Consider the following 18527-nt stretch of genomic DNA (forward strand, 5'->3'; position numbering starts at 1 on the left):
TTATAAACTGTAGCCTTATGTTGGCCAGTCTCGGTCTTTGGCCTCTGTTATTCAACTGTCCATACAGATATTTCAGCATACTGTACTCACAACTTAAGTGGTGCATAAGTTGATAAATGACTTGATTACTGTGTTTTGTGACAGAGTTATGTTTGGTTTTAATCACTAAAAGATCTGAAAATTTGATGGGGTATGAAAATTCCTTATGGAGCGTATAATCGTTTTATGATGGCACACAACTGTCACCCATTGGTTCACTTCAGTTGTTAACAAGCATCAGGAAAAAATGCGAAGGACATTTGGCATATAAAACTTCATATAGAAAAATAACATGAAAATCAATTTAAACTGGTCCCCCATGATGTTAAAAAGAGCTAACATGGGTAAGAAATTCATAACTGAACATCTACATTACCATGACAGCTGGGCAAACTCCCTCTGCTGAGGAAGATCATGCGATGTGGTTGTAAGCTTCAGAACAGCTACTGAGGGGACCTTTTTTCATTTCAACTAAATTGATCTCAAAGGTAGATAGTGTTTTTCAATAAAATCAGCATGAAAAATCTACAAAAATGAATATAATATACCTAAAACCCTTGCTGAATGACCATTTTGTTAATTTAAGAAAATAGCTCACAGATAATTTTATGTGAATTATAAGTAGTGTTTGCATTAACTGTTAAACAGAAAATGAAGGCCATTTGGGCTTTGAAGAACCAGTATCCTGCAGTGACGGAGAGCTGCAGAAGAGGTCCCTTTATTGAAGCCAAGCCCACACTCAGCACTATGGGTAATGTAGGCAGGAGTCTGTACAGCAGGGTGTACATTTCTATCCTCACCACCTTTTTTCAGCAGGCTTGTCTTTGTGTCCCCATCCCAGTCCTTCTTCATCTCTCCTAGTCTGCCTCCCTGTGACATCTCCACTGAGCATGAGGTGCCTGCGTCACTAGTTTCAGCAGATGGAGAAGAGGAAGGGGGGAGGGGGGGGTAAGACAGGCAAAGGGGAGGAGGAAAAGGGAGCTGTATCCCTCTCTTGCATCAGCGTCAACATCACTGCCACGCCAGCCTTCGTCACCGGAAAACAACGAGGAAGATCATCGCACAACAGAGCTAAAAAAAAAACCAAAAAAAAAACCACCATCAGCAGCAGCTCCTCCTCCACCACCAGACGTGCATCCACAGATTAGGCTAAAACGGTTCTACCTTCCCCAGGCACAGGCATCTAAAGGCTCCCCCAGGCAGGAGGAGCTCTCCCAGGTATGACCTGAGAGGAGAGGAAGAAGCCATCGGACACTCTTCACCAACATGGGCAACCAGGAGGCTAAGCAAAAGAAAGCTGCAGCAACATCGGGTAATGGAAGCTTCCCTTCACTGGATGAAGGATGGAGAGAGGGAGGAGGGGACACGACAAAAAAGGGAGGAAAGAAACTCGGTAAGCATGGAGGTAAAGGAGCAAGTAGCAGTGGAGGAGGAGGAGGAGGAGGGGGCATGCATGGCACAGTACCAGGAAAGAAGAAAAACAAATCTGAGTCCAAGTCCTCTGTTTTCTCCATCCGGAAAAGAAAGGGCAATCTGAAAGGGAAAGGAGACGCATGTTCATCAGTAACAGGCTCAAAGGAGGACGTTTTAGCATCTCAACATGATGAACTGGACAGCACAAAAACACCTGAAATGTCTGCAGATGAGCTTGGACAGTCGGACACTGAGGCTGCTTATCATGAGAAGAAAAAGAAACTGGAGCAAGGGAGAAAGGATGGTAATGGAGGAGAGCAGAAGCAGGAGATGCAGCGGAAAGCCTCGACAGCAGCAACATCTCCTACTGAGGATGGAGGGCAGAAGGGAGGGAGCTCGGGGTCCGACACAGATATATACAGCTTCCATTCAGCAGCTGACCACGAGGATTTGCTAGCAGATATCCAGCTTGCTATAAGGCTCCAGCACCAGCAGCATGGGGGAGTTAACTCAATTGTGGAAACAGCAAAAGGGGGAGAAAAAGATTTGAGCTGGGGTGGAGGAGAGGGGAGGAAAAATCAGAGTAATGGGGTAGTTAAAGGAAGTCCTCCTGAGATGCTTGACCTGACCCCAGAATTAGAACTGGGGTCTGACGCCCTGTCATTCCTAGAGACAGCTACTCTATCTGGCTCTGTCAAGCACATGGACCAGCCACCAACACTACACATCCCCCTCCACACAGAGGTGCACGAGAGGAAGGAGGAGAAAGAAAAGGAAGAGGTGGAGCATCCGGAGCTAAATGGGAAGGGGCAGTGGGAGAGGGAGACAGAAGCCTCTCTTTGTGTTGCCACAGGCACAAAAGACCAGCATGCTTGGCTGCAGCAGCCCCCTCACACAGCCATCACCATGACTACTGCTGGGGGGGCAGCAGTCAGCCCAGTTACCATAACAACCAGTGGTAACAGCTTCCCTGATCTCACATTTGACAGTCATGGGAAAACCCCAGGGGAAAAGGAGGAAGCAGGAGGTGAAACCGGACAGGAGGATGACAGAGAGCCTGAGGTGGATGTAAATCTCAGTCCTCCACCCACAGACAGCCACAACAAAACTCCTGAACCCACTGAAGGGCTGAGCTCAGGGACTATGTTTGAAGAAGGTGAGGGTCAGTTGGGCTCAGGTACCAGTGCAGAGTCCCTTGAGGACTGCCTGAGTGCCGAATCTGAATCCAACCTCTCTGCTGCAGCCAGCACCAGGGCCTCCCCCTCCAATCAGCAGTGCAGTAGGAGGAGCAGTGTGTGCTTCACCACACTGCCGCCCCAGGAGAGCCCCACATTGGCCAAACGACTCCTCAGGTCCACCCACTCATCCAACTCCTCTAGCCCCGTGGTGAAACCCTACCCTCCCATCTTCCCCTCCTACATCAAGACAACCACTAGACAGCTCAGCTCCCCAGGACAGTCCCCAGCCCTGTCCCCCTCCCACAGTCCCTTGTCCCCGCGCAGAGCCCATCATCACCTCCACAGGTATCTGTGGCGTTGCAGCATGTTTATTATGAATTTAAAACTTTTGTTTAACTTTGACATGACAGTATACCAGCACTTGTAATGAATTTGGTTTGAACTATCATCAGGTGATGTTAATCAGGGTTGCAGATAAAGTGGATTCAGTTTGTTTGATTGAAGTGTATTACCATTGACTACAACTTAAGCATCACACCTATTGGTAATAATAACCAAGTTAATTGTTGAGGTCTTAGAATTCAGTGTTGATAAAAAGAAGACAGACATGGCAACAAGCCTGAGGAGTCTAATTATCATACAAGTTGTAAACAAACCACTAGTTTGTCAAACTTGGGACATAAAATGGCAAAAAGATGTTGGAAATGAAAAACAATGTTATCATATCTCATAGAAGTAATACCCAAAGCTATGAAATAAAACCAAGATGTAATAAGCAGGAACTGATCACTCATCACTAAGCCCTGCTACGCCTTGTCAAGCAGTCCAATTCCACACTGAACATATGGGTGTAATAAGCAAAGTGGCAGATTCACCATCAAAATAGACAAAAAGTGTTCTAAGTTGTTGGCCATCTATTTTGCTTACTGAAATTATTACTGTTGCTGGCAGATTTAATTGGCTGTAGCTAGCTAGCTAATGTTAGCTCTGTGACTTGGTTGAAAACTCCATCTCTGCCTGGTTCATATGAAAATCTGAACCCTGTCAAGGGGTCTTAAATATGTTTTTGAACATTACATACATGACAAAATATGAGTAATGATCGAAAAAAGACTGAGGCTAAAGCTAAGCGGCCTCAGGTCCCTAGCCTGACCATTTGGTCTGCTGACCAGTTGAGCCTCCATGTAAAAGTCAGCAATATTCTTCTTTTGCTGTTCGAGGAAGTAAGTTAATATTTCTGCACAACTATTAGAAAACATACACCATTCAGAAGTTTACAGTAAGGTAACACAGAGATTTGATGTTTTCTTGTTAATATTCTTAAACAGTATTTCACTTTTAGTTAAGATATACTTTGAAGATGAGGATGAATCAGTTGGGTGTGGCAAATGTGTCTCTGGTAATTCTGACCAAAGCCAAAAAATGCTCAGATCTGATATGGTAGCAACTGGGACCAGTGTTACTCTAGCCTCCATGCAGTGGGTGTTCCAGTGCAGAACAGGGCTTTTCGAATGCCATCTGTAATCCCACAAATATTGTATGTAAACATCACACTGTTTGACCTATTTGTTACACTTGATTTAAAGTGATTTAAAGAAGTCTTTAGATAGGGACTGCTGAGTATTGCTCTCAATACAGCCCCATGCACAACACCTCAGAATGTGAAAATGATCATAACAGTGTTTTACATGAGTTATCTTATTTACCAAAAACTGAGATATTCACACCTTTGCCTTAATCTGATCGCAATTTAAAATATTGGTCTCATGTCTGCATAAGCACTGTCCCTCAGTGCTTGGTCACTGTTGGGTATTATAAAATAAGCAGCTACCCTGTAATAACATTAAATGATAAAACTGATGTGACGTGTCACTGGATTCACTGTGACAAGCAGGGGTAAGAGTTCTTAATGTTCATGATGGCCATTAATTAATGCTTCAAAATAAGTTTTAAAATTCATCAGTGGCATAGCCTGAGTGAGAATATCGGCCGAGTGTGCAGCTCTTCCTGTGGATGTGCTGTGATATCTGAATGAAGCCTTAAAGAACACAAATGTAAGAAATAGACGAAGCAGAAGAATGAATGAAAAGCACTTTTTAGTATACCTGTCTATACTGATGGCATTTCTTCAAAGCATTGAATAGTATCTTGTATTTTGACTTTCCTGCCAGACAGCCATTTGTTTTCACTAAGCATTCCTTGACACTCAGCATGATACCTGCTTTTGTTGCTGTCAAAGAACATAATTGTGTGAAAATGCAGTGTAGACTTTTCAAATCAATGAAATCACTTCAATTGTAAAAACAAACAAACAAAAAAAAAACAAAAGAAAAAAACCTTAGACAGCAATAAGGTTTTTTTTAAGTTGATTTTTACACATATGTAAATGAATGAAAACCATTGGCTGCCTGAAAGATGTATGTATTTTTATTTTATCATTATATTGTGCTCTAAGTATCTGATGTACTTTCAAAGTAAAGCTAACTAAAATGTAAATGTTGACAGGACGATGGTTGAGGATCATCAAGTCCGTAGGAAGCGCTCTCGGAGCCTTGCTGGGTCTCTGAGTCGCTCGGCTGACTGGACGGAGGAGCTAGAGAGGAGGCTGAGGAGCAGAGAGGAGGATGGAGTAGGCTCAGGAGGTTCAGGAGAATATTTGATGGGCTATAGAGGAGGAGGAAGCCAACCCATCTGTGCTACCAGAAGATCCTCCTGTGGACAGGTTGCTACCTGTGGCTTTCAGGATGTCTTCACAGGTCAGTACAGAATGGTCTCAGTTTCAATTCAATCTATGTTTATGGTTTCCTCCAGAGAAGAAGAAAGTAAATGTGCATTAATGGCAAAAAAGTATGCTTGACCCTGATATCTTCTGATTTTTGAATCGCAACGTGAGCAGCCGGAAGTCAGTCTGTAGAGGATGGCACTGGTCATCCAAAGTACTAGTAGCCTCTGGTAAGATGGACAAAGTAGAGAGACTGAGCTGGTCCACCTCAATAGTTCTGAAACAGATGAATAATCTCCTCTCGTTGAAATTTTTGTTTATTGTAACACTGAGTTTTCTATACCTGCAAGTCAGTGGAAATATTTCAAGGGATTTCATTCAAGAGAGACACATGAGTGAAGTAAACACATCACTCTTTATTATGACAGATTATATGTGATAATTAAGTCTTATCAGAGAGTCAGACTCCACAGGGAGATCTTGTAATCAAGGGACATTGCCCTGAACAGCAGCAAGATAAATCCGTCCATGGAGTCCAGACACTGGTGGTGGTGATGACTCTGCTGAGACTGTGTGGTGATTGGGAGGTGGAGGGGTGCATATAACAGCAGCATGGATGAACTAAAGCAGAGAGAGAATCATATTTAAAAAGACAGCTGCAAGACGATAGACTAACAATGAAGGTGTGTTGCTGGGCTATTGGATAGATGTAACCAGCTCATGAGAATAGCTGATATCTGTATTGACAGCAAGGAAATTATGAGTAATCATGTGCAGGAAAAGTGAATGCAGGATGGTTTGAGAAATAAACCACTGGCCTAAGCATGCACGAGAATTGTCTTCCTGACTGACCTTTAGCTAGAGCTTCAGACAATATAAGATCAATACATACAGGTGTGACTCCATGAGTCCACAAGCCTTGGCATGCTATTGGTAGCATTTGTGTTAGTTTGCTATCAATAATTGCATTAAGGAATTTTTAGTTGGAAACAAGCTCAGCTTTTTTTCATTGATCGTTGTCTGCTTGTGTGCTGTTCCTGAAATTAACAGCCATATCCTTGCTTTACATACATTTGAATCAAGAAGCAGGATTTACAGAAATCAACTGCTTGGGCATTTTATATACATTCAAATTTATGAATGGTAGCAGATTACAGGGCTGGAAGGTTGGGATGCATTGTCTTTTGAGGGGTAAGAGGGAGAGTGTACATATTGTAAATTTATATTCACATAAGAAACCAGATTATTGTGTATAATCAGGTAGAAAATCAGAGAACACATGTACTGACTGTTAGTCTAAATCCCTAGTGTTCTGGATCACAGTCATCTTTCAGCAGGGAGGTGATTTCTTACAGCAAACTCCACAGATTTGCAGGTGTTTGAAAGTATTACAAGTCTTTTGTGTCTCCAGAGGCAGCTTTGTGACATCTGGTAAATGTCCTCAAGTGATGTCAACAGCCTGCAACTTCCGTCCCTCCTTGAGGCTACATTAGCTGCTACTGGCTTAACATTTCTGAATCTCACACCAAATGTTGGTGAACACTTTGTATTATGTATGTGGTAATGTAGACGGCAGGGTTTGACAAGAAAGAAGAATGTATGGAGTAAAAGAGATGATATCTCTTGTTCTGCTTCTCCAAAGCATAAAGAATTTCACATGGTGTACCATAACCTTAAACCTACAATAACTATTTTTCTGGCTACTTGGGGCAGCAGAAACAGGTTGTGAACACAACACTGACATATAGCAGTTGCTTATTTGCGTCAAGCAGACACTGTAAAATATGATCTTGACCTCACAGTGGAACTTACTTTGCTTGTAAGGATTTAATGAAGCAATCAGTTTTACTATTCATGAGTACTTGTGGTTCCCAGGTTGGCACTTACAGTATACAAACATAAGCCTTTGTTTTCATCACTGGCTGTCCAGGTCGAACTCTACTGGAGAAGCTGTTCTTGCAGCAGCAGCAGCAGCAGGAGGAGCCAGAGGAGGCTGAGAGGCTCTGCTCCAGGATCCTGGCCATGGGTCTCCTGCTGCCTTTCACTGACTGCTTCAGAGAGCAGCTGGGAGGCAGCACTGCCCACATCACCTCCACAACATCAGCCAAGTTTGATGTATGTAGTCAAATCCTAGCCCACATTTTCCCCAAACTTTGTATGCAGGTTATGTTTGTTGCAAGTTGTTTTTTTATATGTTCACAATGATAGAGGACTTGTGTTTAAACTTCCATTAGAATGTAATGTTAATAAGGCATTATAATTCAATTTGTGAATGAACTGTTTCATATAATAGAGTTTCAATATAAATTCTCAAATCATCATCAGAGCGTACCTTCAGTGCATCAGTCGGTATCTGATTGATTCTGATTGATTTGGCCAGTTGTAGTTGTGTGGCTAGTTGAGGTTGTCCATGCATTAGCAAAGAAGCATGGGGTATTAGTAACATCTAATCCACTCTTTCACTATCATGGTGACAGAAATGAGTGGATTGAATGTCAATTGTCATGAAATATAAACCATTTTAAAATAGCTTTGTTTCTCCAGCATGACCAGCTGTATACATGGGCAGCAGTCAATCAGCCAACTCACTCAATGGATCCTTTCGAAGGGAAACTACCAGGGCAGCTGAAGGGCCCCTGGCCTCCAGCCAGGCCAGATGGAGACAGTAGGACTGGACTCAAATCCACAGAGGCAGGTAAGAACAACAATTGCACATGCTTGATTGTATATGTCATAAGCTGTCTCGTTGACTAGCCACCCTGTGTCTTCCTAATTTGTAGCTCTTATCTTTGTTGTCAGTAAATGATTGGCATGAGTCTGACATTTCTGACTTTAAAAGTGATAACCCTATGGGATTTCTTCGGAATCTGCATCCACTGATAACCGTTTGGACTAGTTGTGTTGTACCCACTTTTCATTTCTTATAACCTGTACAGAGTTTACAGTCAACAGTGTTTAGACTGTACACGTAGTGTAGATTGTAGTTGTAGATCTGTGGCTGTAATACAAAGACATTGTGTCTTGAGCTACATACAAACAAGGTGTACAAACTCTACAATGGTCTTTGCTTGAGATTGGCAGTTTCAATTCAATTCAATTCAATTTTATTTGTATAGCGCCAAATCACAACAGAAGTTGTCTCAGGACACTTTCCATATAGAGCTGGTACAGACCAAGCTCTTTTATCTACAAAGAAACCAACAATTCCCCCATGAGCAAGCACTTGGCGACAGTGGCGAGGAAAAACTTCCTTTTAACAGGCAGAAACCTCGAGCAGAACCAGACTCTGGGTGGGCGGCCATCTGCCTCGACCGGTTGGGTGAGAGAGGAAGAGCAAGAGAGGGAGAGTGAGACAGACAGACAGACAGACAGACAGACAGACAGACAGACAGACAGACAGACAGAAATGCAGTCAGAGAGAGAGAGAGAGAGAGAGAGAGAGAGAGAGAGAGAGAGACAGACAGACATGTTTCAGTGTTGTTCAGAGGTTTCCAAGAATCAGCTTGACTTGATTCAAGGGCAACTGTGGTTCAGGAGTTGGAGAAGGTTGTCAGAAGGTCGATGGTTCAATGCCTGACTTCTCCAGCCTGCATGTTGAAGTGTCCTTGAGCCAGATACAGAACCCCAAATTACTCCTGATGGCTGTCCCATCAGCATGTGAATATGTGTGTGCATGTGGCATATATTTTAAAGCGTTTTAGAGACGTGTGTTATCAGTCTTTTTCTCTGACATTGGTACCTTGTTTTCAGTAGTCCACCTTCTAAAAAGGGATTAAACATAGAGAAGTAAAAAGGCAAAGTGTTGACTAGTAGGAGAAGAGAACATTGTTACTGGTGTGAAAGCCAAGATATCCATGTATTTAAAACTCACTGATTCCTGATCTCCATTCAGTTTATGCAAAGACCCTGATCTTTGTCTGCTTCTTTATTCCTTTCCCCCCTTTTCCTATCTTGATCTGACTGGGGGATCTTCACATTCATGTTTTGCCATTTTTAGAGGACAATCAAGGTGAGTCAGAATTTCTGTATATTGTGGGCTGTATTTTTGTGGTGACTCAAAACCAAAGAATATGCAAATGCTAGCAGATTGGCATGTTGTTAGGCCCCAGGCGAAGATTCGTCTGCCAGTTTGATAATATCGTAACTTGAAACAAACCTGCCTGTCCTAGCTGGTATAAATGCTGACCTGCTCCCAAAGTACAATATTGGTTTCCACTTTGGCCCCTTACTTTAGCTTATCCTTGTGCCTAATCTGTCTTGGCACAATTGCTGCACTGTTTTAGTGGCTTTAACTGATGTTCACTCAATCTCAAAAGTACAAAACACAAAACAACCACACTATTGTAATTTAGGTATTGTATTTTGTAGTTTGAGATGTGAACTAGCAGAAATGTTCTCCCTCTCAGTAGAGAATACTGCATGTACAATATGGTGATGTTCTGCTGAGCACTTACTGTAATAATTTGGGATTCTGCTGTCTCTGTCTTATTTGGTTTATCAATACATTTAGGAGACTGTTCCAAGCCTGTCTGAATAGAGGAAAAATAAGGAGAAATTGTTTTCCATCATAAATGATCATGATCTTATTAATAACCATGTTGCTCAGCTAAATAGAATTTATGTACAGGCATTTATCATGATATCTCCAGTGACGTCTCTGTAGGGTGTGGTTACTGGTGCAAAAACCCAAAGAAACATACTACTTTTCAAGCTTGCATTAAGTTACTAAAGACCAGCTATAGCTAATTGGCTCAAGGAGATATTCAAAGTCAGGAGATCAGATTACGATTACAACGTATTTTGACCTAATAAAAAAAGGGATGATGCTGCCGAGTATAACTGGCTGTTCACAATATCACTGGGAAATACTGGTGCTGAGTTAAGTGCCCATCAATCAATCAATCAATATAATGCCTAACCAGCATGTATACTGTATGTAAGTTTGATCAACCTATGTAATATATAACTTCATACATTAATCTGTTTCACAGTTACCTACAGGAGACTTGTGCGCCTTCAGAAAGGTGTCTCTATTGTACTGTGTTGTACTGACCTGCTGATGTGTCTATTTGCTCAGAACACCATGCAGCCATCTTGGATTTGAGGCAACAACAGAAGGAAAGCCAAGTGGTCAGTCACTTTTATTTTCTCTACTCTACTTAAAACCTGAGGCTAATATTATTTTTAGCAAAATGTCAGCAGAAAACAGATTAGTGTACAGAGCACAAAGTGAATTCTGTACAGGGTTTCATAGTGTCTATACAGTGTTTTCTTCTGCAGTAAGAAATGTCTCAATGGACTGTAGTTAGTGTGACAGATTTGAATCTGATTTGAAAATCCATGAACACACTGTAGTGTGGAATGCAAGATTCAGTTAGAAATGTTCTGAAAGCCCAGTGCTTTCAGTTTCAATAAGCAATACTTTATACAGGGCACCTAGACTGAAGAACGACCTGTCCACTATCTGAGAAACTAATTGAATTGAATTGAATTCCGCTGATGTCGTGTTATCACATTAAGAAATTCTGTCTATTTTTTTTTTCTATTAATTTATTAAAGCTCATTATGAGTAGTTTTATTTAAAGAGAATTAGAAAGTCCATTTTGGAAGAACAACATAGCTTCACTGGCTTCTATAGGTTGGAGGATGTGTCTGTTCTGATCACACCCGACATCACAGCTGGGTGTGATGATTTGATTGTGTACCAGATGTGACGTAGTTTGGTACAATAGTGGTCTCAGTATATCACTGCTGCTACACATGGTGTGGCAGCTGGCAGAGAGCAAGACTATTAGACCTGGTGAAGTTAAGATGAAGAGTCTACAGCCATGCTAGCAACTCTGTGAGGCTGTGCTTAGGCACAGCAACGCTTAGAGCTAATTGCTAGTCTGCATGCTAACATGCTCACACAGACAATGCTAACATGTTGATGTCAAACAGGGTGGAGAAGTTGAACATCATGTTTACCAGCTAGAGTATAACATGTAAATATGTTAACATTTGCTAACAAAACACAAAATGGCCTACAGCTGACCTGATGTTGCTAGTGAAGGGTAAGGAGATCACCAAACCCATTAGGATCCATCCTCATGGGCCTGCAGTTTTATGGCAGCCATTCAAAAGTTATTGAGATAATTGATACTGGACCAAATTGGTAGATTAGATTAATTGACAGACGTTGCATGCCACTAGCATGGCTATGCAAAAAAGTTCCTGAGGAAGTCCTAATCACACTTAATAGGACATCCCCTCAAATTTCCCCTCAAAATTTGAATTAATATTGATTTGACAGAAATTTGTCCTGGTGATTCATATAATTGTGTATTTTAGGAGTGATTTACTGGGAAGTGAAATATTTTAGTTTGGTTCCATTGGTGTTCTCACCTTTGCCATAAATTCAGTACAGATATAAACATATCTAGGACATAAAGATCAGAACTGTATACCTGCTAGGTAGATATTCATCCTGTATCCTCTGTGTGTTTTATTGAGCTAATGGGGTCAGTGTTCATTTGTGATTGTGATTCTTCATTTGCTGATTCCAAAAGCACATTCTACTAAAAACAGTGCTTTTCTCATTTTTGCTCTACCTCATGATTTCTTTTGATTTGCAGGAGGAATGTGTCCTTTCTTCAACAAAACTAAAAGAAAAACACGTCAATGTCATCCAACAACTGGAACAAACCATAGAAGACCTCAGGACTAAGATTGCTGAGCTGGAGCGACAGCCCCCTCTGATGGACAGAGACAGTATGAAACCCACCACCTCCACCACAGACAGGGAGTGTGGAGGAGAGGACAGCCTGCTGAGGGTGGTGTGTGATGCTCACCTGCAGACTGAAACAGCTCCCGCTCTGGGCTGCTTGGAGGCCAAGTCAGTGCAGACCTCACCCATGGATGACAGCTTTAAGTTCAAAGTGCCTTGTAGTGAGCCGGGTGAAGTCAATGGCTTCCTGCAGCCTCCACCCAGGCAGGATGGTATCCTGTGTTCATGTCAGCTGCAGCCTCCTCCACCTCCACCCCCTGCAGGGGGAGCAGTACCTGCTCATCCTGTACCAGGACAGACTGTGGCACCTCCTCCACCTCCTCCTCCACCATTACCAGGAGGCTCAATGCCAGCTCCTCCACCTCCTCCACCATTACCTCCTGGTTCAGCAGTTCTTCCACCTCCACCTCCACCCCCACCGCCTCCTCCACTTCCTAGTGGCATTGCTCCACCCCCACCTCCTCCTCCTCCTCCGCTTCCTGGTGGGCTTGCTCCACCCCCACCTCCTCCTCTGCTTCCTGGTGGCCTTGCTCCACCCCCACCCCCTCCTCCTCCTCTCCCTGGTGGCATTGCTCCACCTCCTCCTCCATTGCCAGGAATGAGAGGGCCACCTCCACCACCACCACCACCACCACCACCACCTCCAGGCTGTGGACCTCCTCCTCCTCCACCAGGAGCCATCTGTGTTCCTCCAGCACTTCCGGGGGCTTTGGGCTCCCTGCCTCCTCCTTTACCATTGGGGCTGTATGCTCTGGGTCTGACCCAAGAGAAACCACCGAGGAAAGCTGTGGTGGAGCCTCCCAGACCCATGAAGCCCCTCTATTGGACCAGGATCCAGCTGCATAGCAAAAAGTAAAGATGTTGTAGCCCAGATAGCCTCAAGATGGTGCTGCAGTTTGGTTAAAGTTACTTGTATTTTGAGCCCAAACATGATCATGGTGAATGACTTCATAGTGAAAATATCTGATGCAACAAGAAGTCACAATTTTTAAAACAGATCTGATCTCGTTTGAGTTTGGTGCTAAAATCCTAATGGTTTTCTACTAAAATCACCTGAAGACATGATAACCTGAAAAATAACTATTAGAACTATTGGTTTCCTAATGAAGATGTAAATCTTCAAAAACATCTTACAAATACATAGTTTCATTTTTAAAAAGTGATTTCCTAAAAAAATTGGTGGAGGCTATTTACAGCAGTGGATTAATCCTCCAGTGAATATTTGGAGTAGCACGATGGTGTGACTGAACCAAAATAGACTGCAGTGTGTGTGTTAATGGTAATGAAGACACATCTTACAGAGTGCAACAGTGTCACCTCTTATAACTTATAGCACAGGGGAAAAAGATACTTTACTAGGCTTTGACAATACTTCTTGGTACATTTCTAATTGGTTTTGGTCTACACATGAGATTCGATTAAAAACAGAAAAATATAGAATCTCACAAACCTTATCATTTAAGTCAAGAGTTAACAGTTTGTCTTGTTTGGAAAGTTATGTTAGAAAGTTACTTTAGTGTTGTTGCTCAACTATAAATTGAATGCACATCAGTGGTGTTTACAAATGTCACTGTTAGCATTTGTATTCATATTTTCTAAGAGAGGGGCATTTTTTGACAGCTCCAGACAAGAAAAAATGCCCCTTTTGGCCACGTCTATGTCTGCTTGTGTGGCCTCTGGGTTTGTTTTCCCTCTCTGATAACCTATATTTCAGAGCCTCTCCCTCCCTGATATGTTCAGCTACAGACTATTAAAAAACGTTTTAAAGTTCACATCCTTGACTGAATTTGAATAGCCCAACAATAAGGTAAAATAAGTTCACAAGTGAATTTCCATCATGCGATGTGCTTTAGGAAACATTGGGCAATCATGTGAATAATATCAGTTTGAAGGAGTAAAACATGCCAAACCATGTACACGGTTTTAAAGAAGGAGTAACTTTTTTCTCATCAAGTACCCAACACTAATAATAAATAAAGAGCAACTGGCTATAATGGAACAGCCTGATCAAGGAGGGGTCAGTGTGTAAGAGCAGCCTTGATTACCACCAGTGTTATCCATAAATTGTACAGTTTCTTGTGTCTCCCATGCTCAAACCCACCCACCAGCATCACACTACTTGGAGATATCAAGGCTGAAATACAGCCCATTGAATATTTGAACAAAAAACACGTTAGAAATTCCCTGAGGAACAAGCTCTCTTTCCTTAAAATTTCAAAATAAGTAGGAAGAACAGGATGTAATACACAGAGTTGTTCTATATTCTACAAACAAAGCTAATTTTGCAATGCTATGTGTGAGCCATCTACTACTCTAATGTTTAGACTGGATTTTAACACATCATGTGATGTTAATTTCATCGGATTTTATGAGATTTCCTGTCAATTTTTCAACGGATCACAAATCTATGCAAATTGCAACACCATTTTGAGGCCAGAAAGACGGGGAGGATAATCACATTTTCATATTTTATCTTCTGTCCTCTTTTGTGCTTTTCAGGGAGGTTTCTTCTTTGGTGTGGGAGAATATTGAGGAGCCTGAGGTGGACTTTGAGGAGTTTGTAGAGTTGTTTTCTAAAACGGCTGTGAAGGTGAAGAAGCAGCCGCTCTCTGACACAATCACCAAGTCCAAGGCTAAACAGGTCTGTGTGTTTGCATGCACAAGTACTATTGTCACAATTATAAGGGCAACAACAAGCAGTCATAGATTTTTAGTATTCATTTCTCTGTGTGTGATATGGAATGCTTGATATTGTAAAAATAAAGAATAAGTAAAATAAAATCCATATCTGACAGACAATATGATGTAATATGAAGAATTTCCATAATCATGTATGACATTTTAAGACATTTCACAGTGCAGTATTTTCATCTGCAAAAAATATCATTTCTGTGGATATTCATGGTCCCCAGAGGATGATTTCATATATGATTTACATATTTTTTATCCTTTACTGCCAACTCTTAGTAGTTTGACAGCCATTTTCAGCCATCAGTGAACATGCAGCAAAATCAATTGCACAGCAGCACGGCCTGTGATGCATAGGATGTGCTGCAATAGCATAGCTACATTTGAGTGTTCGAATCTGACCTCATGTTTGTGTGTTTTACAGGTTATGAAGCTCCTAAACAACAAGCGTTCTCAGGCAGTAGGAATACTCATGTCCTCCCTGCATCTTGACATGAAAGATATCCAGCATGGTAAGTTCATCAGTATGTTAGCTTTAGTTATTTGTAATAGCTTTATATCTGCATACAGTTCTACAGGTTTTCGATGCTTCACTGAACATCAGAACATTAGATAGGTGTTTGCCACCTAGATACACTGAGAGAAGATCTGTCTCAGCAAGTCATTATGTCTCATATTCAAAAGTCTTGAAGGCAAAACTATATTTTTTTCTGCTTTTTGGACTGGACACTTTGCAGTATTATTCTTTGCACCAAACACTGGCTGACAGGATTTGTTGATGTGCACGTTTATGTGAGGTGCTCTGCGCTTCTGTTTCTGATATTTTGTTTTGCATGTCATCAAAACATTTTAGCAGAGAGTCTTCTCTCCGTAAGTATTAAAATCAAATTGACCCATGACCTAAACACTGGGGTATAGACTGAGACTTGACTTGCTCCTCATCGTTCTTTCTGTTTCTACATTATTTCATCTTTTCCGGGCTGCCTTTTTCTGGAGCTTTCCATTTTCTTTCATCATAGTGTACAAAATAAAAGAACATTGTTAATGAATAGAGTGATCATTGTTCACCATTGTGACCTGTGACCTCTCCCTCTCTCTGTCTTTAAGCTGTTTTGAACTTGGACAACACAGTAGTTGATCTGGAGACCCTACAGGCACTGTATGAAAATGTGAGCAACACAAACTCTCCACAGTCATTTTATTTTACTTGTCTTGACTTTAACAGAATCAGAATCAATCCGGGAGCTTTGGGAGTGTGCAGGGGTCTGAGACCCTTAAAATCCCATTGCTTAAATGTCCTGCTGGTAATCCAGCTTTGACTGCTGGTCTGTTTGCGTATACTTTCTTGGACAGAAAGTCTGGGCATTTGCTTCCTTGGTTTCCAGTTTTGAGTGGTGGTTTGTACCAGCACATTCCTTTTCGTTGCTGGTAACTGATTTACTGCTTCTGTAGTCCATGTTGACTTTGCATAACTTCCTGTTTTTTTATTTTTAACTTTTATTTTACCAGACTAATCTACTTGGTATCAACACTGATTTTCCAGAGGCTCCTGTGTACAGTTATAGTACATTATTTTCTTGTTTACTAACAGCTAGATTATTCACTTCCAACAATAGTGTGAGGTGAAAAAGACAGTTGCATGCTGGTATTCTAAATAACGAACAAAAAAAGGAAGTTAACTATACACCCTTGGTGTATTATCTTTACTGTTAGGGTGAATTTTGTGAATAAGGACACAGGTGAAGACAGTCTTTTGTGTCTCTCCCTCAGAGGGCGCAACAGGAAGAGCTGGACAAGATTGAAAAGCACATCAAGTCCTCAAAAGACAAGGAGAATGCCAAACCTCTGGATAAACCTGAGCAGTGAGTTGGTGTTATTCCTCTGATACTCAATCATGGCGGATGCCGTGTGTCATTCTGTGAAGAAACACACAGAAGAGAAGAAGAGAACAAGTAGAGCGATAACAGAGGTCATAGGTCATGGGATCTGAAGCGGCTGGTATTTCCTCTTTTCTTGCAGATTTCTCCACCAGCTCTCCCTGATCCCAAACTTCTCTGGCAGAGTCTTTTGCATCCTCTTCCAGTCCAGCTTCTCCGAGTGCATGTCGTCCATAACGAGAAAACTGGACATACTGCAGAGGTTATGCAAGGTGGGTCAAACTCCAAAAATAAACACACTGCAGGTCATGCAGGCAGAGGATGGAGGCTGCAGGGATTTTGAGGCTAATCATCTTATTGCCTGACTTGACTTGGTACTGTAAGATGACTCTTGACAAGAGAGAACTGATTACACTATGAGTTAAGCTACTGAGAGTAGTTATAATCCATATTCACACAATTTATGGATTCAGGGAAACTTGCATCCTGAAACCATTTCTTAACAATCTTTGGTGTCTGTACAGGCCTGATGATACTATGGCAACCTCACAATGATGACAAAACTGCACATAATCAATGCATCAAGCACAGAACCTCTCAGACCACAAATGGATGTTTTTAACATTTAACCAAACAATACAACAAATTAATCAGTGAGCTTTAGAGGTGTTGGTAGGTGTGTTTTGAACTTTGGACAAAGCCTGAGTACCAGTTTCACCTTATTTCCAGTCATTCTGCTAAGCTAGGCTAACCATGTCCTGGCACCAGCTCTGCACCTTAGCGTTTGCATACTCAGCAGAGCAGTGTTAATCAGTGTTGTGCCTGAACACGTTCATTGAACGATAGTTCATGAACTCGTTCATATTTGGGGCAAACGTGAACTGAATTACTGTATTAGTGCCTAATGAATGTTACTGTGAACTGTCTCAGTTTCTCTCAGTTTAACTTCATTTAATAGGGTGCCAGATTTCTGTAGAAATCCGAAAACCCGGCTAAAACATGCCGTAAACAGGCCTTAATATGTAGCGGAAAAAACATCCAATCTGGCAACACCAGCCACCAGTGTCGCATGCGTCATCAAAACAAAAAGCAGCATGGAGGCAACAAAGCAGCAAAGAGCTGTCGTATGATCATTTAAAGTTTTATGACAAGGTCGGTGAGGATGGGAAAAATCTTTTCATTTCTGTTCAAACTTTGCCCGCCGGCTTTCAAAAAGAAAATTCGCACTTCAGTCACATGGGGTGAAAGCTGCAGCAGCTACTATTGTGGACAACAAAGCGTTAAAGCAGCAATGGGGAAATGCTGTCCCCTCAATGCTAATGTAAACCCTGGTTGGATAATTATTCAAAATTGGATATGAAGATGAAATCTGATGCATAGTTACACTGTTAAAACTGATAAAATAATTGCTGACTGTGGTTCTATATGGGCTGTGTCAATAATGTTGAAAAATAATAGCTCGCATCAACATATGGAAAAAAAGAACTATGAACTAGTTCATTTTTGGAACGGTGAACTTAGTTCAAAATTTTGAATTATGAACTGAACTAGTTCATTTCACTAGTTCAAACTTTCCCAACACTGGTGTTAATTTTGTCAATGAAAGTTCTGACGATAGGTATTTGTTGATGTCATTTTATTGCATGACTAAATTGAAGCGACAAAATGAAAAAAATATTGATGACAAAAATTACAGCGAAATCTCTGTTCATCATGCCCTGACAACTAGACGAGATGAAATCTCTGTTCATCATGCCCTGACAACTAGACGAGATGAAATATCTGTTCATCATGCCCTGACGAGTAGATGAGACAAAAATGTTGTCTGTGTTCGGGCAGACAAC

The 18527-nt window shown here is 41.6% G+C and overlaps 2 protein-coding genes across 2 annotated transcripts in view; one reads left to right on the forward strand and one right to left on the reverse strand.

The window, feature by feature from the left end:
- The window catches only part of adgra1a (adhesion G protein-coupled receptor A1a), a 339338-nt gene that overhangs the window by 229527 nt on the left and 91284 nt on the right, over window positions 1-18527 (reverse strand). The gene's annotated exons all lie outside the window — the stretch shown is intronic.
- fmn2b (formin 2b) overlaps window positions 1053-18527 on the forward strand; it is a 41917-nt gene continuing 24442 nt past the window's right edge. Inside the window, exons 1-12 of the mRNA XM_070990860.1 lie at window positions 1053-2975; window positions 5136-5386; window positions 7283-7467; window positions 7897-8047; window positions 9350-9361; window positions 10430-10482; window positions 11967-12970; window positions 14618-14759; window positions 15231-15318; window positions 15914-15975; window positions 16577-16668; window positions 16826-16955. Of these exons, the coding sequence (XP_070846961.1) occupies window positions 1306-2975; window positions 5136-5386; window positions 7283-7467; window positions 7897-8047; window positions 9350-9361; window positions 10430-10482; window positions 11967-12970; window positions 14618-14759; window positions 15231-15318; window positions 15914-15975; window positions 16577-16668; window positions 16826-16955 (3840 nt within the window). The 5' untranslated portion in view covers window positions 1053-1305. The remainder of the gene's footprint in view (window positions 2976-5135; window positions 5387-7282; window positions 7468-7896; window positions 8048-9349; window positions 9362-10429; window positions 10483-11966; window positions 12971-14617; window positions 14760-15230; window positions 15319-15913; window positions 15976-16576; window positions 16669-16825; window positions 16956-18527) is intronic.

The sequence above is a fragment of the Chaetodon trifascialis genome, chromosome 21 (genome assembly GCF_039877785.1).
Source record: "Chaetodon trifascialis isolate fChaTrf1 chromosome 21, fChaTrf1.hap1, whole genome shotgun sequence".
NCBI classification, from domain to species: Eukaryota; Metazoa; Chordata; class Actinopteri; order Chaetodontiformes; family Chaetodontidae; genus Chaetodon; species Chaetodon trifascialis.